The sequence below is a fragment of the Zalophus californianus genome, chromosome 13, assembly GCF_009762305.2.
Source record: "Zalophus californianus isolate mZalCal1 chromosome 13, mZalCal1.pri.v2, whole genome shotgun sequence".
Classification (NCBI taxonomy): domain Eukaryota; kingdom Metazoa; phylum Chordata; class Mammalia; order Carnivora; family Otariidae; genus Zalophus; species Zalophus californianus.
In genome coordinates, this window is record NC_045607.1 from 14,114,798 (window position 1) to 14,140,495 (window position 25,698).

General features: G+C 46.2%; 1 protein-coding gene across 1 annotated transcript in view; it reads left to right on the top strand.

Moving 5' to 3' along the window:
- CDK5RAP2 (CDK5 regulatory subunit associated protein 2) overlaps positions 1–25,698 on the top strand; it is a 176,367-nt gene that overhangs the window by 41,799 nt on the left and 108,870 nt on the right. Inside the window, 6 exon segments of the mRNA XM_035723765.1 lie at positions 308–462; positions 6,550–6,712; positions 7,775–7,828; positions 8,669–8,788; positions 11,147–11,239; positions 19,995–20,213. Coding sequence (XP_035579658.1) covers positions 308–462; positions 6,550–6,712; positions 7,775–7,828; positions 8,669–8,788; positions 11,147–11,239; positions 19,995–20,213 — 804 coding nt within the window.

Genomic DNA, 25,698 nt, shown 5'->3' on the forward strand with positions numbered 1-25,698 from the left:
GAGAGGCACATTTCTCCTTGTTCTTATTCAAGCTATAAATATTGATCTGATTTTTCAAACCCAAAAATAGAGTTTTTGTAGAGTTGAGTCTTTTCCATTGGAAATGCCTATTACTCTTCAGGATACAAGAGGGAAAAATGGCTGGCAAATGTATTTATTACTGATTCTCCCCATGTATAGTACAATTCAAGGAGGGGAAATGTGCTGTAGAAAAAGTCATAAATATTTATATTTTAATCCAATTTCCTTTCAAAATGTTCCCAATTGTATTGAAAAATTGCATCAAATGCATTTAATTTAACTCTAGGATGTGAAAGCTGCCCAAGCAGAACTGGAAAAGGCCTTTGTGGGGACAGAAACAGAGAAGGCTCTTCGGTTGAGCTTGGAAAACAAGCTTTTGGAGATGAAGAAGAGGCACGAGGGGGACTTGGACATGGCTGTGGTCCTGGAGCAGAAAGACAGGTCTGGCTCTTATCTCTGTGTTGCGCTGACGTTCGTTTCTCGGGCAGCGTGGCGGAAGGGTGTTCCCTTCCTACTCTTTCACCCCACCTTTCTCTCCTCTCCCATCGTGAGAAAACCTGGAGTAAGATCAGGGTGGAGGGAAAAGGAATGGGGTAGGGAGATGAGGAGAGGGATAGAATTATAGATAGAAACTCCTGCCAAAAAGTTCTGTTCAGGTACTAGACGTAGCCTTCAGTTTGGCTGTAAGCTTCTTGGTAACCAAAGGAAAGAGAGAAAAGCAGTCTTGATGAATGTAAGAGTCACACTATTCACAAGAGAAAATGAGCCAGGAATTCAGGAGAAGCCCAGTTTTACTTGACATTGTTGGGGAGAAATTTCCCTTGTGAATCTTCTCAGAGGGAACAGTATGTGATTATATCCCCACAATATCTATTGAGTTTGTGGGACCTGTTTTTCATCATGTCTTTTTTCCTTTTTAAAGATTTTTATTTGAGAGCGAGAGAGTGAGAGAGAGCACAAGCGGGTGGGGGTTGAGCAGAGGGAGAGGGAGAAGCAGACTCCCCGCTGGGCAGGGAGCCTGACGACGCAGGGCCCAGTCCCAGGACCCTGGGATCATGACCTGAGCCGAAGGCAGATGCTTAACCGACTGAGCCACCCAGCGCCCCTTATCATGTCTTTTAATGCAGGCCGAGGGCCCAGATTAGTACAGTGCGAGGGGCCAAAACAGTGTAGACCCAGTACAGAGCTCTCTGTTGGTCCAAGAATAAAATGTGTGCCATATACTCCAGAGAAATGGATGGGCCATAGGGCCTTTAGGCAGTCTTTAATACTCGTGTCTTACAACCAAACTTTTGATCAAAACTGGTCAGCAGAGAGTTGAGGTTTTCTTTATCATGAACCTTACATTTTGATACTCTTTCCTTGCTTTGCCGGTCACTAGGTGGAAGGTTGTGTAAACTAAATACAAGTGAAACTTCTGGCTAACCTGTGACCTATCCACTGAAGAGCCAAGCTCGTTTGGAATTTGATAGAAATTATTCTAAAGCAAATGATCTACTTTCCTATTTCCTTAAAAAGAGGATACTGACTCTGGTTCCTTTTTGTTTTTTTTTTTTTTTGGTTACTCATTGACTCGTGATTGATGTGATGGGCCCACCATGTTGTTTGGGTTCTGGTGCTCAGTTGCCCCAACTCCCCAACTGCTGTTTGCTTTTCTTTCGGCCTTACGAGATTTGAGTCTGCACCTTGTTTTCATGTTTTAGGATTATCTATAAAAGAGGAATGAATAGACTGAGGGAGAGGCCATGGTTTCCACTTATTCAGTGTCCTAGCTTCAGTGTCTGGAGGAGCTAGCATTTATTTTGTGTGCTGCAACCTTTTCTTAGCTTTGGTCTGGAAAACTCAAGTTTTGGGATGAATCTAAGGGCGAGTCAGGAAACAGAGTTCTCTGTGAGGTGTAGGACCTCAGCGTTGAGTGAATGAGTGTTTTTGTCCATTACGTGGCTAGGAGAGAAGCCTCCCTAGACGGGGTGTTTTTTTTTAGCTGGGCCTCCCCCTCAGGGTAGCAGCCTTTTTAGGCACTGTACTGTGAGAGTCTGGAATCCTTTTCCATACAAATTATTTATGTGTTCCCTTGTATCTCTCCCAGCTGATGAGCAGTGAAGCCCTTAGAAGGTTTACAGGTTTGTCTTTCCTGGGGGACCTGCAGGTATCCAGCAGTTAAATTGGAAATAGGGAACCCAGGGAAGAGACCAGAATGTGCAGGGGCAGCCACCAAAGAAGGAAAGACAGAATTCCTGGTGCTGGAGGGAGCGGGCAAGAGGGCTGGGGGTAGGTTTGAGAAGAGGTTGTGGGCGAGAGCGGATTGGAAGGGCCCTGCGAGGGTCCCAGCAGCTGCTCGGCAGTTAGTTCACTGGTCTGTTGGATCATTATGCCCTTTGTTCAACAAATACTTCCTGAGCATCTTCTGCTCAGTAAGTGGTGGTTAGAGTGTAGGTATAAATGGGTACAGACTGGGTCTCTCTCCTAAGGAACCTCATGTCAAGGTGTATGCTTGTCATCTAGCTAGGTGGGAGGAGTGGAGGGCAGGAGCAGAGAAGGGCCAGGTGGACACATGCTGGGTTAACATAACATCTTTCTAATTTCGTTTAGAGGGATTAGGAAAGGCTTCCCAGTGGAAGTATGAGGATAAAGGAGGAATTACTTGGAGGAAGAAAGGGTGTTCAGGCATTGGGAACCATATGTATGGAAGTTCAGAAGCCTGAGGGCACAGAGCATGACCCGGGGACTTACACAACTGTCGCATGGCTGGAGAGTTGTGTTCTGGAAGGAAGGTGGAAGAGATGAGGAAAGGGAAGCTGGCCAGATCATGTGGGCTTTGTTGAATAGTTGGGGTTTTGTCTTCAGGGCATGTGACAAGCTGCTGATGAGTTAAGGATGGAAATGGGGTGGTGTCAGGGTCAGACTGTAATTTAGGGCAATCCCTTTGGCTGCCCCTAGAGGATGAGTTGGTGGTGGGGCTGGGTGGGAAGACTGCCTGTCAGGCTGATGGAGAAGTCCAGACAAGAGAGCGTGGTGACCAGGACTGAGGTGACGGAACTAGCATGGAGGAAAACAGGCAGAGCTGCTTGGAAGGTAGGATTGACCTGATGGCTTGAGGGGCTTGATCATTGATGAGTTTGGGGATGAGGGAAAAGGATGCAGAGATACCGCCTCACCCAGGTTTTGAGCGTGAGCAACCGTAGGTTGGTGGTACAGTGTGCTGAGTTTGGGAACGAAAGGGGCAAAGAACAGATGTTTTTGGGTGGGAGGAGCGGGAAGATAAGCGCTCAGTTGGGATATGCTGGGTTGAGGGGTCATGGACTTCGAAGAGTGAGTCTAGAAGGTGCTTGGGTATATGGATTAAGGCTAGATTAAAGGAGCTGTAGATTCAGTCGTTGACCAGCTACTGAGCATGGCCTCGGGTTAGGTGCCAGGAATAGAGAGATGAGCACTTTTCTGCCTTATATGGCACTCCCAGCGTGGGAGAGGGGACAGATGGGGGAAAAAAAAGTGTCGTGATTGGTGTTAGAGGTAAGTTCAGGAGGGTTCTGTGCTGTGACAAAAGCAAGGTGGTGATCAGGTGTGCTTGGGTGTGGGGCAGGGAGGGCCTTGCCGCACTGAGGGAAAGCTTGTGCAAAGAAAGGAAAGGTGTGGAGCCTGGCGCATGTGAAGGTAATCATAGAAGAAAGTGGTCTTTGTTAGCATATGCCACAGAAGCTTGGCTTCTCATCTTTTTGGAAGGGGGAATTTGGGAAGGGTTGATGCTTATTGAGTACTTAATGTGGTGTAAGTGGTGGGGTCTCCATGTGTGGGTGGTCAGGTTAGGGCGTTGCCAAAGGCTGCATCTTCTTGGGGTTTCCCACAGGCCTGGCTGGATAGGCACAGAAGCCTGATTTGTTAGTCCTGCCCAAGCGGCTGTCTCTCACAGACAGATGTGCCCCAGCCACACTCCCAGAGGCCAGTGTGGCAGCCAGAGGCCACCTCTGGATATCTGCTCACGTAGGGTGTGGGCCTGTCTGTGGTGGAACTCTCCTGGGACTAGGGTCAGATATTCCCTCCCTCAGGGAAGGCCTGCCCATGAGCTAAATGGAGGTCAGAAGGTGAGCTGCTAAGCGGACTTGGAACAGGGGTGCTTGGGCTTGCCCTGGTGAGATGGATCCAGATGTGCCGTACAGATTGGCCTGTTGTGGGGCAGGGCCCTTACTCGGATGGGCACTGCTGATGTCTTTCTGGGCTTCCTCCACCCTTTTGAAAGGTATGTGCTTTAGCTACTTGATCTCCTACGATCTGACTTTAGAGCTAGTCTGTATCCTTAAGGCTAACACTGTATCCTCAGCTAACACTGGGGAACCCTGCAGGTCAAATGTGGCCAACAGGTATGTTTTATTTGGCCTACACAGTGCTTTTAAAAGTTTGAATTAGGGGTGCCAGGGCAGCTCAGTCAGTTAAGCATCTGCCTTCAGCTCAGGTCATGATCCCGGGGTCCTGGGATTGAGCCCCGCATCGGGCTCCTTGCTCAGCAGGGAGTCAGCTTCTCCCTCTCCCACTCCCCCTGCTTGTGCTCTCTCTCTCTCTCTCTCTCTCTCAAATAAATAAATAAAATCTTAAAAAAGAAAAGTTTGAATTAGTTGCTACTATTTAAGAAAAAATCTAGTTTCATGTAAAAGTTTGGTTTTCCAGCCTCTTTTGAAAACCTGGAAGGTGTGGCAAGCCTGGGCCATGGTCTTGCTGGATTGAGGCCACTGCTGTGGATGGCCCCATGCTCGAGTTTGGCCCCAGTCCCCACAGGGCCTCCCTCTCTCATTCCCATCCCTACTGGAACTTGCTCTAAGGTAACTAACACAAATCAATTTTATCGAAGTATAAGTTACCTGCAATAGAGCACATCCATTTCAAGTATACAGTTAGTGACTTTTACCTCTTCAATTGATTCTGTGATGATTTCAGAGTAGAACCCCTAGAGGGCAATCTTACGCCTCTGTCCAAGATTTGGGGGCATCGCACTGGTGCTGCCCTGGTACCCTCTGTGCCTAATTGTCGTAGCCTGTTTGGGGTGCTGTAACAAAATACCAGAGATTGGGTAGCTCACAAACAATAGAACTTTATTTCTTACCGTTCTGGAGGCTGGGAGATGGCCGGGTGAAAGCCCTCTTGCAGCCTGTAGACTTCTCACTGCATCCCTGCGTGGTGGAAGGGGTGAGGCAGCTTTGTGGAGCCTCATTTGTCAGGCACTGCTCGCATTCCTGAGTTCCACCCACGTGACCGACTCTCCTCCCAAAGCCCCACGTCCTAATCCTGTCACCTGAGGGGGTTAGGATGTCGATATCTGAATTTTGGGGGGCCACGAACATTCAGACCAGAGCACCAGTGCATTGCCTGCTGCCTTTAACTACTTTTAGCTGACTCTGGCCCTTCCCCCTGGGAGCCAGGGAAGCTCTCTGACTCTCAGGCCTTTGCTCTTCCTACCATTCAAGTTGTTTTTGAGGCTCAGCTACAGAAAGGCTGTTTGGAGGGTTCTCTGACAAAATGCTAATTGTTGAATGTTAAGGAAAAGTATAATTATAGCAACTGTCATTTGTGGAGTTGTGTTATATGCTTGGAGGTATGTAGGGCTGTTTTAAACATTTTCTCTCTAATCCACATGAGCAAGGTATCCCCATTTCATAGCCGAGGAAATGCAGTTGCACAGAGGTTACATAACTTGGCCATGGTCAGGGAGCATAATTTGGTGGCCTTGAGATGGTGTTCAGCTCTACCCGCGTGGGGCCCTCAGGGTGTGGCTGGCACGGTTTCCTCCAGGGGAGGTCATGCCTAAGTCCCGGGCAGGGTGACGGGAGTGTGTTAGCAGTGGCTGGGATGGAGTCGCAAAGGGCATTCTGGGTGGGGGGATGAGTGTGAGCAAAGGTCTGGAGGCACAGGATGGCCTGGCTTGTGGAGAGAGCTGGAAGCGAGGCTCCTGGGTGGTGAGGGAGCGGGTGACGGCTTCCTGTGAGAGGGGAAGCTGCAGCTGCCAGCAGGGTCTCTGATCTTCTGGGCCCGGAAAGCTAGGGCCTTACCTGCCTTGCGCACGAGTTTGCCCTTTATCTGGAAAGTCAGTGTATTTTAAACGTTGCCCTGAGGAGCCAGAGAGAGAGAGGTTCTCTGTTTTTGCCCACTCATCGGGACAGCTCCGCTTTATCGGTCGTGTTTGTTCAGGCTCCAGCGCCCGATTTCTTTTGCAGAGGGGATTCCTGGCCAAAAAAATCAGTAGTCCACTGCCGTCCGTGGCGAGGGCTGTTGAAAGTCTGAGCCTGGGGGTGGCTCCGTCAGACCATAGTCTAGCAGCTCCGAGGCTGGATCTACCGGGGCCAGGCTGGAGGTGAGGGGACAGTTAATGTCACACGGATTCTGGCCCTTGCTCTCCGACCTGCACGGTGCGATTCCATTTCTGCTCAGTTATTGGGCATGTCTGCTTTGACGATGTCTGGCGCCATTTCCTGCCTCCTTCTCTTCCACTGAGCTCGGAGAACAGCTTAGAATTAATATTTAAATTTTGTTCGCTTTTAGACTGATTGAGGAGTTGAAGCTGTCTTTGAAGAGCAAAGAAGCTTTAATTCAGTGCCTTAAAGAGGAGAAATCTCAGATGGCATGTCCTGTTGAGAGTGTGTCGTCTGGGGAGCTCCAAGCACTCTCTGCAGCTCCGAGGGGAGAACAGGAGAGAGGAGCTGAGGTGAGCCGGCGGGGTGTGGAGGGGGACTTTAATAGCACCCTGGACTCCTCTGTGGCAGATGGGGCGCACACTCGGTCCCCACGAGTCACACGCAGACTGCTTCCAAATATTAGCTCCCCGGCAGCTGAGGAATTAGCAGGAACCTCCTTTGTCGGGGGCCCTGGCATGTCTCCCCCACTTCCGGCCTCATGTTCAGACAGAGTCGGTTAAAAAAACAGTCCGTACCTGCTTGCCTCTGTTCTACTGTGTGTTGATTTGTTGTTGCCGGCGGACTTTATTTTTGCCCTTTGGGTTTTCGTGGGATAAAACTTAGTACCTCTTTTACCTTTGTGGTTAGAGGCTGTGAGGGAAGGGAACTAAGTGGTGCTGGGCCCGGAGGCCGGTGAGGCAGCCGAGCATGCTGCCGCATTGGGTCCTTCCAGCCCCTCTGATCACAGGCCCCTCATGGAATTTAGAAATGGGCTCAGACAAGTTGCTCTCTTTTCCTGGGCTCCAAGAGGTGGGTTGCTAGTACCAGACCCCAGAGCCTCCAGAGGGCCTGCAAGACGGTGGCCAGGGCCTGGCAGTGCAGGTGGGCCTAGCTGAGACCTCCCAGTTTTTGTTGGACCAGGGGTGGCTGCTGCATGTGCTACATTCACAGTATGGGATGTTCTAGATGCTCAGGGAAAGTCCTGATTTTTTTTATGGAGCAGAGTCTTCTTTGTCCCTGCAGTGGGACAGTGATTTCTGCAGCCTCACTGGTTAGTTTTTAGCTGTACTCAGCCCACGTCTCCTGCTCCTCCTGTGAACCCCACGGGCCCTGTCCTTCCGTTGGCCCTTTTCATCGTCCAGCGGCTCCGTGGTTCACTCTCTGTGGGGCTGGTGATCAACCCGCGTGACTTGCGTGTCTTTACATTTCTCTTCGCTCGGGACATCGGCTGAGACAGACAGGAGAGGACACTTATTTCCGTGACTTCCACAGTGGTGGGGAGAAGTGGGGAAATGAGATGCTCGTTCTGACTGTTCTGGGGAAGTTGTTGGATTGTGAGTCCCTTCCAGGTGCCAATAAATGCCTTTTCTCAGGCCGCACAAATGGAGCGCCAGAAGGAGAGACACCGCGTTGAAGAGAGGATCCAGGTATGTTGATGCAATTTAAGATAAAGTATTGAAGATTTCTCCTTGCCTCTTGCTTTATTCCGAGAGCAGTAGATAGCTTGGTGTGACAATAGCTGTCACTTAGGGAATGCCAGTGGGCGCCAGGCAGGCTTTCAGGACTCCAGAGAATGTCTCTCCGGCTTGGTGGTAATTCTCTGGAGCCGACATTCCCATTGTGCAGGTGAGGCTTGTGAGGCTCCCGAGAGGCGAGGGCTCTTTCCCAAGATCAGGTAGCTTGGATGAGCTCTAGTGTGGACCCAGACCTGCCACTGCTCTGTGTCCCCGAGTCCTGGCAGGTGGCATTTGTCTGGTGCCCGTCAGCTTGGAAAGTGCTTGCCGTCCATTATCTCATTTGATCCTCACAAAGCCCCGGGAGGGAGGCAGCGTGATTATCTTTAGAAATGAACCCAGACTATACATGTATATGTTCAGTCTCCATCAAACCAAATTCTCTGCTAGCTTTTGTAGCACTAAGGAATGAAATTAATGATCTGTTATTTCCCCCAAAAAACCTGGTAGGGTTTCAGAGACTGATGTGACTGTATTCAAATTCCAGAAGGCACTGGAGTGCTTCCACAGGAGTAGCTGTCATCGTCTTAACTGATCTGATCCCCTTCCTCTCACCCAGCCCTGTTGCCGTGAGCGCTAGCGCCGTAACGGGGAGCTGCCGCCGCTGCCTTCAGCTCTGCTTGGAAACATTAATCACACGGTGACAGGAATAAGATAGAATAACTGCGTTTGAGTGTGCTCTTACAGATATATTTACAGTGCATTTTGGTTGGAACGCATCAACTTAGTGAATCTTTTTCTAATCTAATTTAGGCACTTCAGGAGGACCTGAGAGAGAAGGAAAGAGAAATTGCTACAGAAAAGAAAAATAGTTTAAAGAGGGATAAAGCCATTCAGGGTCTAACCATGGCATTAAAGTCAAAGGAAAAAGAGGTATGTGGTGAGTCTGATACACCCGAAGTGAGATTTTTCTTTGTTAGCTTCTGTGGCTGGCCTGTCCTGCCCTGAATTTTTAGCTTTAGGTGGAAAGTTTATAAGAGAGCTGGGTTGAGTATGGGGGGGCGGGGGGGAAGGGCCCATTAGTCCATTAGAAATTCCTTTGCAATGTCCAGTCTAGTGCTATCCAAGAAAAATACTGTGTAAGGTACATGTGGATGTTTGAATTTTCGAGTAGCTACATTAAAAGAAGTAAGAAGAAACAAGCGAAATGAACTTTAATAGTATATATATCCCAAATGTTATCATTTCAACATGTAATCAGTAAAACAGTAGTAGTAATGAGGTGTTTAGCATCTTTTTCATCCTAGGGTCATCTCTGAAGTGCCAGTGTGCTTACAGCACATCTCATTTCACACGAACCACGCTTCAAGTGCCCAATAGCCACAGGTGGCCAGTGGCTGCCATATTGGACAATGCCCAGTCTTGTAAAGACAACAAGATTGAGATGAAGGACGTTTGGGAGGCAAGGCCACGCCTGTGAACCAGTTAGCTACCTGGGTCGTTGCCTTTGGGATCCAAGGTGGTGACCAATGGTTCCGTGCTATTTTATTATTGTTAGCATGGCAGTCTGTTGTTTTCCCATTAACTGAGCGAGGTCCCGATACAGAAAAGAAAACCCAGCCCTGCTCGCAAGTGAGGAAGAAAGACAGAGTGAAGGTGTGGTGATGGAGGGACGTTCGGGGGGCTGTGCACGCGCAGGGCAGGGGGCCTGAACCAGATTAGGGTATGTACGTGGGGAGCAGAACTTGGAGGAGAAGGTGTCCGAGCTGAATCCTGAAGGATGAGTAGGAGTTGGATCGGGGGGGAGGCAGAGGGGAGAACAATGGTTAATCCATTAAGTTAGGAAAGAGCCTAAAAGGTGTCTGTGGAACCAAAAGCATTTTGAGGTTGTCCGGGCATCAAGTGCAGAACCTAAGGGAGGCTAGAGAAGAAGCTGGTGGGGTTGCATGGGGCCAGCCAGCGATGGTGGAATCAGCCACTTTTGGCTGTTCGGGAGGCATGCCACTGGAGGCTCTCCGGCAGGAGGGGTATGATCACACTTGCATTTTAGTGAGGTCTCTGGCTGTATCTGGAGAGTGGCTTGTAGGAGGGAGAGAAGGGGGGTAGGGAGGCCAGTGGCGGAGGTGAGAGCCAAGGAGGATTGAGTTAGAGCAGTGGTCACTGCTAAATGCGAATGGAGGGGCAGGGCCTACTCAGGAAGTGAAACTGGACATGGCCAGAAATCATTAAAAATTAGAAGCAAATTTGGGGAAATTTGTTGAGGGGACATAGGACTGAGAGAAGGAACAGGGGAGGATGACTGCTGGGGGTCTGGCTGGAGTGACTGGGGTATGGTGGGGCCACCGACTCAGTGGACAGCGTGAGAGAGTGGAGTATGGTGGCCAGGTGGGTGCGGTGAGGGAGGCGACGAACCTGTTTACGAAGTGTTGACTGTGAGGAGCCCGTGGACCGCCAAGGTGGGATGTCCAGGGGGAGGTGGCTATGTCAGCCTCAAGCCTGGAGACAGCTCAGGGGTGAGTTACGGTTCTGAGAGTGGGGCTACCTGTCTCGGGAGTGCGTAGAAGGGAAAGAGCAGGGCCACAGGGGACATCAGAATTTCAGGGACGGGGAGAGGAAGGCACGAAGGGGACAGGAGTGGTTGCACAAGCATGGAGCGAACCAGGAAGCGGCGGCGCTGAAGAAGCTGAAGAGGGGAGAGTTTGAGTAATCACCGGTGTCAGATGCGGCAGAGACTTGGCTCATAGTAATAGTAGTTACAATTTCTACCGTTGCATAATGCGGGAGTTCAGGGCCCGGCTGAAGTTGGAGACCTTCAGTGTAGAGTGGCGCCGGTGGAGGGGCCACTGTGGGTGCTGGCCCAGTCCAGTGTGTGGCCATGGGCGCCAGTGCTGACTGGGGTGCGGGAGAAGGTCACCAGAGATGAGAGATTCTGGGAGTAGCCGGGCCCCTCTCCATGGGCAGCAATAATGTAACGCTTTGTCTCAGCCAGGCCTGATTTTAGCACCAGTACCCATCACTTCACTTAGCGCTAGCGTTGCTAGAGTTGGGTGAATAGTGGTCTCCTCGTGTTCTGGTTGCGGGCATTGGGGCTCAAAGAGATTAAGTACCTTGCCTGAAGTCACTCAGCTAGTGAATGGCCAGGGTAGGAGTCCCACTTCTCTGACTTCACACCTTCCCCGACTGCGAAGCCCTTGGTCAGAAGGCTGCGCCGTCCAGCAGGAAGAGCACTTGAGTGTGCACCGGGAGGCGAGACCCGTTGCCCACTTGGCTGCTGTTCTTACTTTGACCCAGGTGGAAGACCTTAACTCTGAGATCGAAGAGCTCAGTGCTGCCTTTGCAGAAGTCACAGAGGCCCCTGCGAAAGCACAGACACAGAAATTCCAGGTAAGTGTTCGCTTGGCTTGAAGCGGCCATGCCCTCGGTCCTGACTCCTGGGGAGCGCAAGGCCTGGCAGCTGAGAGGAACCCGGTGCTGATATAACAGCTGGGATTTATTGAACACATACTGTGTGCCAAGCGCTGTGCTCAGTGCTGTCTGGGTTAGCTCGGGGGATCTGTACAGCAGATCATGGAGGAGGCTCTGTTAATATCCAGGTTCACAGAGTCTGGTAACTTGCATAGGGTCACAGAAATGGTAAGCGAGAGAACCAGGATTTGCCCCAGAGCCTGTCTCACCCCCAGGCCTCTGCTTTTACCTGCCCCCCCCCCCCAACTGCTGGTCCCTTTAGTACCCCTGCTCCCCCGCCGCCCACGTGTCACTTCCACACCTTGAAGGTTTGACCTGCCCTTTCTCCTTTATCCCCCCCAAGCCTTGTACTGCAGGGACTCCTGCTGGTCTCCGCCTTGATGTTCCACCTTTCTGGTTAATTTTAGTTTTGTGTTTTTAATTTTTTTAGTGTTCTCTTGCCGTGTTTCTAGTTTCTCTATACAGTGTATCCCTATTACTGAGAATCAGCCAATAAGGTTCCATCGTCTGAATAAGCCCCATACTGCGTAAAGCTCTCCCTGCCACCTTCCCCCACCATGGTATTTTTGGTTATAAAGTAGAAGTTAGAAGTTAAATCTGATTTAAGACTGCTTGATTCCTAAGATTTATGTCCCACGTCTTATCTTTTGCAGAGCCCTGGTTCACAGTAAGAATAATTGAAGTAATTTGGTTTAAATCATGGTACAATAGAAGCATAGGCAAGTCTCTGCCTTTGGAATCTCAGATTTGCCTCCCCCACCATTTGGTTGATGAAGTGGAGCAGGGATTACACCGAGGTGTTTTTTTACCCCCCTTGCTTTGAAAATAACACATCTTAAAAGCTGAATTCTTAGGAAAACCATTGATATTTCCTACTGCTTGAGAAAAAAAAGGTTGGCACTTGACAGGCATAGAGACCAGACAGACATCCCTATAGTCGTTGATATTTTGCTTGTTAGTGTTGGGCCTTGAACATTTAAATGCTACCCAGATTTATCACATAACATTTATTAATTTCCTAACCATCTGTTCTAGTTGAAAGACTTTCAGAATGATTTTTGAGGTCTTGTCACTTAACAGTGTTGGCTGGGTTTCTTGTCTTGCAAGATACAGAGGTCATGAGCTTTCGAAAGTCCTTAGGTTCTGCATTCCTGCTTCGCTGTTCTGAGAGTGCTCCTTTAATCCTTACCCATGGAGGTAGCATGTTTACTGGTTTGGCAGGTTGTCGGGACTTGACCTCAAGTCTGACTCCAAAATCTGTGTCCTTGCCGCCGTTTTGATCGTGTGTGTGTGTGTGTGTGTTTGTGTGTAAATGCATGCAGTGTGCTTATATTGGCTGTTTTGCTACATTTGAATGTTGCACAGGCCCTTGAAAATGCCTTTTCTTTCACATAGTGGGACCTTTTGGGAATGTCATGATTTGAACTAATTGCAGCTTGACTAGAATAGCCAAAATTCACAGGGTTGGAAGCAATGGAATACACATTCTTCTCTAGTGCCCAGTGGAATATTCTCCAGAATAGATCACATCCTAGGTCAAAAATCAGGTCTCAACCGGTACCAAAAGATTGGGATTATTCCCTACATATTTTCAGACCACAATGCTTTGAAACTAGAACTCAATCACAAGAGGAAAGTCGGAAAGAACTCACATACATGGAGGCTAAAGAGCATCCTACTAAAGAATGAATGGGTCAACCAGGAAATTAAAGAAGAATTAAAAAAATTCATGGAAACCAATGAAAATGAAAACACAACTGTTCAAAATCTTTGGGATACAGCAAAGGCAGTCCTGAGAGGAAATTATATAGCAATACAAGCCTTTCTCAAGAAACAAGAAAGGTCTCAAATATACAACCTAACCCTACACCTAAAGGAGCTAGAGAAAAAACAGCAAATAAAGCGTAAACCCAGCAGGAGAAGAGAAATAATAAAGATCAGAGCAGAAATCAATGAACTAGAAACCAAAAGAACAGTAGAACAGATCAACATAACTAGGAGCTGGTTCTTTGAAAGAATTAACAAGATTGATAAACCGCTGTCCAGACTTACCAAAAAGAAAAGAGAAATGACCCAAATCAACAAAATCATGAATGAAAGAGGAGAGATCACAACCAACACCAAAGAAATACAAACAATTCTAAGAAGATATTATGAGCAGCTCTATGCCAGCAAATTAGATAACCTGGAAGAAGTGGATGCATTCCTAGAGATGTATCGACTACCAAAATTGAACCAGGAAGAAATAGAAAGCCTGAACAGACCTATAACCACTAAGGAAATTGAAGCAGTCATCAAAAATCTCCCAACAAACAAAAGCCCAGGGCCAGATGGCTTTCCAGGGGAATTCTGCCAAACATTTCAAGAAGAATTAATACCTATTCTCCTGAAACTGTTCCAAAACATAGAAATGGAAGGAAAACTTCCAAACTCATTTTATGAGGCCACCATTACCTTGATCCCAAAGCCAAAGACCCCATCGAAAAGGAGAATTACAGACCAATATCCTTGATGAACATGGATGCAAAAATTCTCACCAAAATACTAGCCAATAGGATCCAATAGTACGTTAAAAGGATTATTCACCACGACCAAGTGGGATTTATCCCTGGGCTGCAAGGTTGGTTCAACATCCGCAAATCAATCAACGTGATACAATACATTAACAAAAGAAAGAGCAAGAATCATATGATCCTCTCAATAGATGCAGAAAAAGCATTTGACAAAGTCCAGCATCCTTTCTTGATCAAAACTCTTCAGAGTACCTCAATATCATAAAAGCCATCTATGAAAAACCCACAGCGAATATCATTCTCAATGGCGAAAAGCTGAGAGCTTTCCCCCTGAGGTCAGGAACACGGCAGGGATGTCCACTGTCACCACTGCTATTCAACATAGTATTAGAAGTCCTAGCCACAGCAATCAGACGACAAAAAGAAGTCAAAGGCATCCAAATCGGCAAAGAGGAAGTCAAACTCTCACTCTTGGCAGATGATATGATACTTTATGTGGAAAATCCTAAAGACTCCACCCCAAAACTGCTAGAACTCATACAGGAATTCAGTAAAGTGGCAGGATATAAAATCAACGCACAGAAATCAGTGGCATTCCTATACACCAACAACAAGACAGAAGAAAGAGAAATTAAGGAGTCGATCCCATTTACAACTGCACCCAAAACCATAAGATACCTAGGAATAAATTTAACCAAAGAGGCAAAGGATCTGTACTCAGAAAACTATAAAATACTCATGAAAGAAATTGAAGAAGACACAAAGAAATGGAAAAACGTTCCATGCTCATGGATTGGAAGAACAAACATTGTGAAGATGTCAATGCTACCTAGAGCAATCTACACATCGAATGCAATCCCCATCAAAATACCATCCACTTTTTTCAAAGAAATGGAACAAATAATCCTAAAATTTGTATGGAACCAGAAGAGACCCCGAATAGCCAGAGGAATGTTGAAAAAGAAAAGCAAAGCCGGCGGCATCACAATTCCGGACTTCCAGCTCTATTACAAAGCTGTCATCATCAAGACAGTATGGTACTGGCACAACAACAGACACATAGATTAGTGGAACAGAATAGAGAGCCCAGAAATGGACCCTCAACTCTATGGTCAACTCATCTTTGACAAAGCAGGAAAGAATGTCCAATGGCAAAAAGACAGTCTCTTCAACAAATGGTGTTGGGAAAATTGGACAGCCACATGCAGAAGGATGAAACTGGACCATTTCCTTACACCACATACAAAAATAGACTCCAAATGGTTGAAAGACCTCAATGTGAGACAGGAGTCCATCAAAATCCTGAAGGAGAACACAGGCAACAACCTCTTTGACCTCAGCCGCAGCAACTTCTTCCTAGAAACATCGCCAAAGGCAAGAGAAGCAAGGGCAAAAATGAACTCTTGGGACTTCATCAAGATAAAGAGCTTTTGCACAGAAAAAGAAACAGTCAACAAAGCCAAAAGACAACCGACTGAATGGGAGAAAATATTTGCAAATGACATATCCCATAAAGGGCTAGTATCCAAAATCTATAAAGCCAAACTGTGGAAGAGCCAAGATGTCCATTGACAGATGAATGGATAAAGTAGAAGTGGTATATATACACAATGGAATATTATGCAGCCATCAAAAGGAACGAGACCTTGCCATTTGCAACGACGTGGATGGAACTGGAGAGTGTTATGCTGAGCAAATTAAATCAATCAGAGAAAGACATATATCATACGACCTCAGTGATATGAGGAATTCTTAATCTCAGGAAACAAACTGAGGGTTGCTGGAGTGGGGGTGGGGTGGCAGGGATGGGGTGGCTGGGTGATAGACATTGGGGAGGGTATGTGCTATGGTGAGTGCTGTGAATTGTGCAAGACTGTTGAATCACAGATCTGTACCTCTGAAACAAATAATGCAATATATGTTAAAAAAAAAGAAGAAGATAGCAGGAGGGGAAGAATGAAGGGGGGTAAATCGGAGGGGGAGACGGACCATGAGAGACGATGGACTCTGAAAAACAAACTGAGGGTTCTGGAGGGGAGAGGGGTGGGGGGATGGGTTAGCCTGGTGGTGGGTATTAAGGAGGGCACGTTTTACATGGAGCACTGGGTGTTATGCAGAAACAATGAATCATGGAACACTATATCAAAAACTAATGATGTAATGTATGGTGATTAACATAACAATAAAAAAATTAAAAAAAATTTCACAGGGTTGGTATTAAGCCTGACATCAAGACAACAGCCGCCATACTCACCTTCGTGGAGTGGTTGTCACAGTGTGGAGATGGGAGTTCTAGTCACAGTGTGCCTCTGTGAAGGTTGCAGTGTGGGGTGCCTGGTGCTACCTCTAGACCCATTGAAAAGTGTGTATTTTCAAATTGGAAATACAGGTTTCCCCCGCTATTCAAAAGTAGAGCTTTCGTATGAAATTTTCACCAGCCAAAATGCCATAAAGCAAAGAAGCAATTACATTAATTCGCATGGAAAAATTTTTGAGCATTCTCAGACCCAAAAAACAACCTCTCTTTTTTTAGGGTTTTCTGACACTTTAGGACATATCATCTTGCTAAGAGATACAAAAAATACATCAAGATAAAGCACAGATGCTCACAAGACACCGCAGTTCAGAGGTATGGTGGTTGAGATGCTCAGTGTAGTTCCCAGGGAAGGAGCTCAGTGGGGTTACCCTCTCTGCTCTGGGTGCTTGCTGCCTCTATAACGGCTCACTGCAAAACCAACGCAGAATGCCCTTTTCACTTAAAAAAAATTTTTTTATGGAAGCGTAGTTGACATACAATATTATATTAGTTTTAGATGTAAAACAGTGATTCAACGTTTATATGTAAAATGAAGTGATCACAATAAATCTAGTTACCACCTGTCACCACATGTAGTTGTTACAGTATTATTAACTGTATTCTCTCTGCTGTTCATTACATCCTTGTGACCTATTTTATAAATGGAAGTTTGTACCTTTTTTAAATCCCATTCTTCTCTTTTGCCCATCTCTCCACCCCCTCTCCTTTGGCAACCACTGAATTGCTCTGTGTATCTGTGAGTGTACCTGGGTGTCTTCTTTCATAAAAGTGCAAATCCTCTTCTGATTTCTTTTGGTTAGCGCAAACAGGTGCTATCGTAGGTCTCTTGTAAGATACGCGAAGTGGCGTCATGTGAACTTTTGAAAAGTGGGGCATAGTTGTGCATTTTTTTCTCCTCCCCTCCCTGCTCAGCTGTAAAAGTAAATTGCACATTGTAGGAATTTATAAAATACTTAAAACAGTGGAAAGAGTTTGATAGATGTCACCAATAAACTCATGTCTAAAGATGTTCACTATTAACACCTTGACTCTTTTGACGCATATTTATACGTACATATTTGAAAAAGTAGAAAGGATCATAATACCTATTTTGTTCTATAATCTTTTTTTCATCTAATATTCTTATCATGACAGTATATATAGATCTCCATACTCCTTTTATAAAATTTTCATTTTGAAATAATTGTAGATTCACATGCAGTAGATTTCTGTATACTCTTCACCTGGTTCTCCCAAAGGTGACATCTTCCCTAACTTTAGTAACAATGTCACAACCATGACATCGGTCTTGGTGCAATCCATGGTTCTTACTCAGATTTTGGCAGTTTGACACGCACTCGTGTGTGTGTGTGTGTGTGTGTGTGTGTATGTGTGTTTATCCCTATGCTTTTTAAACAATCTTTTTTTTTTAAAGATTTTATTTATTTATTTGACAGAGACATAGAGCACAAGTAGGCAGAGCGGCAGGCAGAGGGAGAGGGAGAAGCAGACTCCCCACTGAGCAGGGAGCCCGATGTGGGACTTGATCCCAGGACCCTGGGATCATGACCTGAGCCGAAGGCAGACGCTTAACGACTGAGCCACCCAGGCACCCCCAGTCTTCTTATTTTAATTCTTGCTAGTTTATTGGTGTTAATTGGGATCGTCCCTGGAATGGGCGTGGCAGTGTAGTGCTGTGGAGAGAGTCCCACATTTAATCACTTATGGTCTGATGACAGGCTCATCACCTAACGGTTCTGAGCCTCAGTTGCAGTAGTGTATAGGGTTGGTATGAGAAGTGGAGATACAATGTGTGCAAAAGCGCCTGGTTTAGCTCCTCGTATGTAATCAGTGCTCAATAAAACGTAACTGTGAAAATGGCTCAAGATGAGCATTTTTCCTATCATTGTTCATCTTCTTTTGTTTTTTGAGTTTATTTAAATAAGCAATGCCCCCAATTTTTTTTTTTTTTTTTTTTTTTTTTTAGGCCTCGTGATTTAGGGACGCCTGGGTGGCTCAGTCGGTTAAGCATCTGCCTTCAGCTCAGGTCATGGTCCCTGCGTCCTGAGGTCGAGCCCCTTGCCCTCTGGCTCCCTGCTCAGTGGGGAGCACGTTTCTCCTTCTCCCTCTGCCCCTTCCTCCGCTTATATACTTTCTCTCGTGTGTGCTCTCTCTCTCTCTTTTGCATGTGCTCTCTTTCTCTCAAATAAATAAATAAAATCTTTAAAAATTTTTTTGATTTTAAAGGAAGGTGAAACAGAAGCTTCTCTAAACCCCGCTTTGAAATGTGAATGGGGTTCCCCCTCAGTCCCTGTTGCTAGGACCTAAATAGCAATGGGGAAACATGGGATGGCTGGGCCTCACCTCTCCCGGATTGACTGTGGCCGTAGCCCACCTCTCCTAACAACTAGGGTTTCACTAGCATTGGTGGCGGAGCTGGATCTCCTGGAAAGGCCAAGAAACTGGAGCCAGTCCCTTTACCCCACAGTCTGAGTTGTGGCCTTGACAGCTCACGTGTCCCTTGCTATTGAGTTTTTCATCATGAGCCTTTGTCTAATCCAAAGAACAGATGTTAAAAAAAAAAAAAGGTTTATTTTCTCCTGATTATAAGTATGTTACAAATTTCCTTTTTGGGAGACTAGAAAGCAGGAAAAAAGGGGCATCAGGAGACCATCCAGCCACCACGCTGTTAACATTTTGATGTTTTTCTTTCTCAGCTTTCTCCTATGCATAGATTTTACTTTTTAGCTCATTCACAATTTAATCTTCTATTTTTTCATATCATGTTGTGACTTGGAATATCCCCATGTTATTGGTTTAGGTTCTTAGTTTTTCCTGTTAGAGTAAATCTGTGATGGATGACTGTGTACGTAAGGCTTTCCCCCCTGTACTTTGGATTCCTCCCCTGAGATTGAATCCTGGGAGCCGAATCATTGGGATGAGTGTGAACACGTCTATCCTGTACACACACACTTGATGTATATAATCTGTCCATAGAGAGTTACATTAATTTACATTCCTGCCAGTGTATTTCTTGGCTTCTGGATGCTTGGTCAGCTCTTGAAAAGTTAGTATTAATTGTGTTGCTTCATAGTAAGTTTGCCAGCACTGGATATTCTCATTAAAACCTTCTTGTTAAATGAAAGCTTGTTTTAATTTGCTCTTTTTGATTATTGGTGAGTTACAGTATTTTTTCAAATGCTTGATAATCACATATGTTTTTTCTACTAAACTGTGTGTTAATGAAGTATGAATGTTCTCGAGAGAACTAACCCTTGGACTCTGCTGAATTTACAGCCGCTCGTGGTGGTCATGGGGCTGCCATGCTGACCATTTCTGCTTCTCCAGATGACTTTGGGTCCGAGCTGCTCTAACCTCCATGAGCATTGCCCGTGCTTGAGTCCGCCTCTGTTTGTCAGATGGTGCTGTTCATGTTCTACCTTTTATAAATAACTTGATGAAGTTTTTCTTTTTTAAACCATTACAAAAGTAAAATGCTTGGTAACCTTAGAACATTTGAAAGAAGTGAAGGAAGAAAATCACCCATGTACCCACCCAACTAAAGACAGTTTCTGACACTCTTTGCTTTTATTGAAGTCTTTAAAAAAAGAAAAAAGCTTCTTTGACACTGTTGTAGCCTTTTCCCCTCTTAATATCAACATGGTAACATAATCATCACTGTGTTATTTCAGAATCTTCCTATTATTTGTGCTTTGGGTCCTGGAGGTTGTTTATGTTAATCTTCCTCTTTTCGTTCCTTAACTCCCTTCCCCCCACCCCAAGGTGAAAAAGGAGCCCAGATTTCTTGGTCTGTTTAGTGTGCTACAGAAATCAGCTCATCTCCCCTGCCTCCCTCCTCTTGTAGGGGTCCAAAGATTATGAGGCTGCTCTCTTAGAGAAGGCAGCCCTTTTAGCACAGCTGAACTCCGAAAACCTCAACAAGAGTGCAGAGAACCACAGACTGCGTAGGAACATTAAGAAGGTGACCCAGGAGCTGAGCGCCCTGCAGCAGGAGAGGGAGAGGCTGGAGAGGGACGTGGAGGAAGCCCACCGCCAGAAGAGCAGACGCGACCACACCATCCACGTGAGCAGCGGTGGCGTGCGTGGTCGGGTGGGGGCTCTTGACGGCGCCTCTGGCTTTAGGGAGGCCTTCTCTGCAGGAGACTTAGAAAAACCTGAAAAACTGAACGAAAACATTTCACTCGTCATCTCATCATCTTGAAATTATCTCTTTTGTCTCGCATGTGCGTGCACACACCCACACACCCATGCACACCCACACACCCACCCACACCCCCCGCATTCACACCCCCCACACCCCCCCACACCCCACACCCACCCATACCCACCCCCCCACACACACCCACACCCCCAAACCCCCACCCCCCATTCACACCCAAGCACACCCACTCACACCCAAGCATACCCACCCACACACCCACCCACACCTACCCACATCCACACACTCACCCACCCACACACCCACACCCACCCACCCCCACCCTCACTCCCACCCCCAGACCCACCCCCCTTACACACCCTCACCCACACCCCCACACCCACTCACACCCAAGCACACCCACCCACACCCACACCCACACCCACACACACACCCACACACACACATTATTGGTATCAAGCTGGAAATGCGGTTTTGTATCTTACTTTATTAATTCAATGTTCTCTTTTTGGTGTGTTGCCATGTTACGAGTGTTCTTCAGAAACATGTTTTTGTTTGTTTTTTGGTGCAAGTGTAGTATTTCGTCACTTGGATGTGCTACAGTTTATTTAGTCCCTTATGGTAGAATATTCAGGTTGTTACACTTTATTTTTTTTGCCTTACAACAAATGCGATAGCAAATGTCCTTGTATCTAAATATTTTTCCATTGATTATTTCCTGATAGAGGCATAATTATTGGGTCAAAGAGTATGAATGTTTTTCACATTATTATATAGATACACTCAAATTGTTTCCCAGAATGATTATACCAGGTTTCTCTTTATGAGAGTGGTCCTTTTTTAAAGACTATTTATTCAGCATTGGATGTTAGCATTTAAAAAATTCCCTCTGGATTTGGTAGGCAAAAAATAGTTTATCTTTAAAAATTTCTATTATAGGGGCACCTGGGTGGCTCAGTCAGTTAAGTATCCAACTCTTTATTTTTTCATTTTTTATTTTTACAAGATTTTATTTGTTTGTTTATTTACTTAGAGTGAGTGGGGGAAGGGGGAGAGGGAGAGAGCTGAAATCAAGAGTTGGTTCCTTCACCGACTAAGCCACCCAGGTGCTCCAAGTGTCTGACTCTTGATTTTGGCTCAGGTCATGATCTCAGGGTCCTGCGATCAAGCCCCGCTTCAGACTCTGTGCTCAGTGGGGAGTCTGCTTGAGGGCTTTCTCTCTCCCTCTCTGTCTGCCCCTCCCCCTCCTCATTCTCTCTTTCTCTCTCTCTCTCTCAAATAAATAAATCTTTAAAAAATTTTTTCTTTCTCTTACATTTAAACAAGTCCTGGGCAGGCAGAGGACCTCAGGTGGACAGAGTCATTAGAGCAGAGGTCTCAAAGGGAGCCTCCAGGTACTACGGTTTAGTTCTCCAGTGGCTGCTGTGGGCAGGGGTGTCAGGATCCACTGCTTGAAATCCGAACCCTAACACTGATGCGAGAATTGAAATACACATGTTTGTATATCTTAACAAAAATATTAATGACCATCAAGGGAATGCTAATGGAAATTTAGGAAACTAAAACATCATCTACTGTTCCACTGCCCTAACACAGTAACTCTTTCTGGTTTTCCGTGTTCTTTGACCCCTTACTTTATCGTGGGCATCTTTCCATGTTGTGTGGCCTCCAGAATGATCATGTTGAATGGTGCATGCTCTTCACTGAATACATTTCACATGCTTTACTTAACTTTCTGCTCTCTTGGACACCGTGGTTGTTTAAATGATGCCATGATAACATCTCTGGGCATAAAGGCAGTTTCCCTTGAATTTCCTAGGATTTGAGTGAGTTTACTAGGTCAGATGGCACAAATATTTTATACTGGTAATCATGTTGCCAAATTATTTGCCCAAAGGTCTGGCCCAATATATGCTGCCACCCGTGATCTTGGATTGTAACAGTTTACTGTGTGTTATTACAGTATCTTTCCCATATGTTAGTGAACACCCAAGTGTGCCTGGTTTAGATGTTGATGGAAGTGTAAGATGAGACCTCTGAAAGTTTCATCTTTTCTAAGGGCGATGGAGATGTTAACACATGACAAAGCAGCTTAAAATCTATAGAGTCAGTGCAAAAGATCCTTGTGGAATGGAGTAGTTGGGAAGTCTTCTAGGAGGAGGTGACACTTGAGTTGAGTGAGAAGAATAAGGTTTGAGTAGTGTGCTGTATGGAGGAGATGAAAAGACTGGCCAGATGGTCCTTTGATAGAGATGCAGTTTTCATAGTCAGTTCTTACTCCCTTACTGCTGGATAACTTCCTCTTAATTTAAAATAGCTCATCCCAAGAATGCCCCATTTGTAGTATTCTAAAGTATTATTTGGAGCCTTAAAAATAAATGCTGGCTAATTGAACATAATAAAAAATAAATAAAATACAGGAAAAAAATGAATAAAAATTGTAATTTATTCCTTTTGACATTTCAAAAACATTTTCAGAGGTTTATGGGAAGTCATAAAAGTGAGATTAAAGATAAAGGTGAAAGCATTCAGGTCAAGGAACAAAAAGGGTGGCTAGTGAATTGGCAGCAGAGTGAGTAAGGAGAAATGCACGCTGTGGTACCTGACCCAGTATCAAAGATGGGGACTTAAGTTCAGCTGGTGGCTCCTGGCAGCGAAAGTAAAAAGGGAAATTCAGTTACACGGTCTCCAGTGTCTGAAGATGAACAGGTTAAGGTAAAAGGACAGCTCTGGCCAGCACTCCAGCCCAAGGGCAGTATTGCCTCTGGCGGGCTGCTGGAGGGTTCTAGAAGCAGGATAGAGCCTTTGACGGTACCACCTGCAATGAGAGCAGAGTGGCGGCCCCATCCGTGCCACCCAAGTCTGTGAGCTTGTAAGGAGTATGGTTTCCAGTCCCTGGAACAGTGTTTGGCTGTTTCCTGTTGTTCTTATTTCTTGGACAAGAACTACCACCTCAGAAATGTTGCAGCCCCGTTTATAGATGAGCCCTGACCCCGAGCCTTTGCAGGGGGCTGCTGTCAAGCATGCTGGTTATTGTTGTTTTAGAAGTCCGTGGATTCTTTCTGATGGTCAGCCGGCTGGTTATCTTTTGGGTGTGATCAAACCATCCTTTGCTCATGCCAGAGAGCCTTCTTGCCCGGTCATTGTGCTTGCTCCTAAGCTTTCCAGAGGGAGACCGTGCCTGTGTGAGCGGGCATCTTGCGGCTGGGTCGTGTGCGTCCACCGTGTCAGATGGTGCCCGGGCCCTGCGAGGGTTGGCCATGAGGGTCTGGTGGTCCTGTTCATTCGCATTGCCTGCGATGGCAGCGGCCTAGTACCAGCTGACTCAGCACGCGGTATCAGTTGTTCATTTGTTTATCCGAGGGATGCTCATGGAGTACTTGCAGTGGTGTAGGCACTGCCGGTAGGCCCTGGTGAAAACAAGCTTTGGTTTTTACTCGGGAGGTCTTTCTAAAACCAGAAACCAACAACAAACCTGGTATTCCCAAGTCGGTGTCTTAACTGTGATGTTGAAGGTGTCCTGGTTTGTGTGCTTTATGACAGGAATGCTGCTCGGACTGTCACATCCTTGCCCTCACACTGGACTTTGATACATTGTTTGGCTCGAGAGACTTAAGGCTCTCCTTTTAGTATGTATGTATGTGTGCATGTGCATGTGTGCTGTGTGTGTGTGTGTGTTTGGTGGAAAGTGGTAGAGAGAGGTAAACCTTTATTTTAGATTTGCTCTTTCTGGTTCAGGCGTTCTATATGCTCCTCAGGGTGGGTGGGGGTTAGGAGCAAGCGCTAGTCTTTTTCTTCTTTATAAGCAGCGTCTGTGAGACATTGGTTTAGCTGTATTCCCCAGACTGTCTCATAATGCTCTCATCTGTTATGAGACCTGTCATCTGCTACTCTGACAAGTATGTGCTTCGGTACCTGGGCACTTAGCTCTGTGGGGATGCATTTGCTGGCTCAAGCCCAAAAATCTAATTAAAGTTGTACCCATCACCCAGCTGGCTAATCCCATGTGCTTTGACGGGAGCAGGTTTAATTTCAGGGTAGTTCATCCTGAACCCCTCTGGTTTCACATGTGTTTGTTGATGGATAGCTCCAGATGAGAATATGACAGCGTTCAGAGCATCTCTTGTGATCTGTAGTCAAAACATAGCATTTGGAGACAGTGTCTGTAGGCTGGTTGGGTAGGCCTAGGACCACAGACCTGAAATGGTGTGCTTCTTACCAAGGGTCAGGGCTCCCTGTGCCTTGTTTTTGTTTTAATTGGGTAGGAAGAGTCTGAGTTGGAGTCCTTGTAGACTAATACGCAGTGTAAATGATATTTGCTGGCAAAAGTTCTATCTGTAATTTCCAGTCACTCTTAAGAGAGGCTGAGTGCAGAGACTCGGGTCAGACTGGTTTTGAGTCCTGGCTCTGTCACTGGCTAGCTGTTGGACTATGAGCCAGTAGCTTTGCCTCTCCAAACTCTGGTCTTGTTTTCTGTTAGAAAAACAGAGCTTAGTTGTAGGGATTATCTGAGATGGGGATAGCAATTATGAACATAGTACCTGGCACATCTTAAGTGATCCATGAGTAGTTGCTGTTTTGATGATGGTGATGCCCTGGGAAGGAGAAACTGGGCAGTTTGAGCTGGTGTCTTTGGAGCAGTGGGCAACAGTGCCAGACTTGGGTTCGAATCTCGGCTTTAGCTGGCACTCAACTCTAAGCCTCTAGGTCAGTGGCTTAACCCCTCTAAACTAAGGTTTTCTCCCCTTCACTAGGGTTGATTATACCTACTTTAGGAGAAATGAATGAATAATAAAATTTAATGCACGAGAAAGCACCTCCTCTGGTTCCTGGCACATAGAGGTGGATGCTTAGTGGATTGGACACCTCTTCTTTCTTCCTCTCCTGCTTTTAATTGCGTGGCGGGTGCTGGCTCGGGACTTGGAATGACAAACCACTGCTCGCTAGAATCTAATGGACACTGTTGACTAATAAATGTGGTCTGCCCAGTTACCAGCCAAGTCAACAAAGCTGTAAATTTCTTCCTTGATAACACTCACCTCTCCTCTGAAGAAAGGGCTTGTCTGTTCTTTCCAGCTGATTGATCCCTCTAGGAAGGGAGGCAGAACCCGTTTCTAGTGACAGACAGTAGTATCTCAGTGGCTCATGCATGGGGGCTGCTGTAGAAGCTGCTTTAAAAGGCTGTTCCCATCAGTTTCCATGTGGAATTGCTGTCGTCTTTGTGGAGCACAAACAGAAAGGCTTTCCCTTAACTCTGGTTCTTACTTTATAATTTCTGTGCCAGGCTCTGTCCTGGGCACTGGGAGCACAGGACTGAATCAAATCAGACACAGTCTCTGAAGGAATCTGGCAGAGAAATAGAATAGGAACACAGACAGAGCTAATTAAA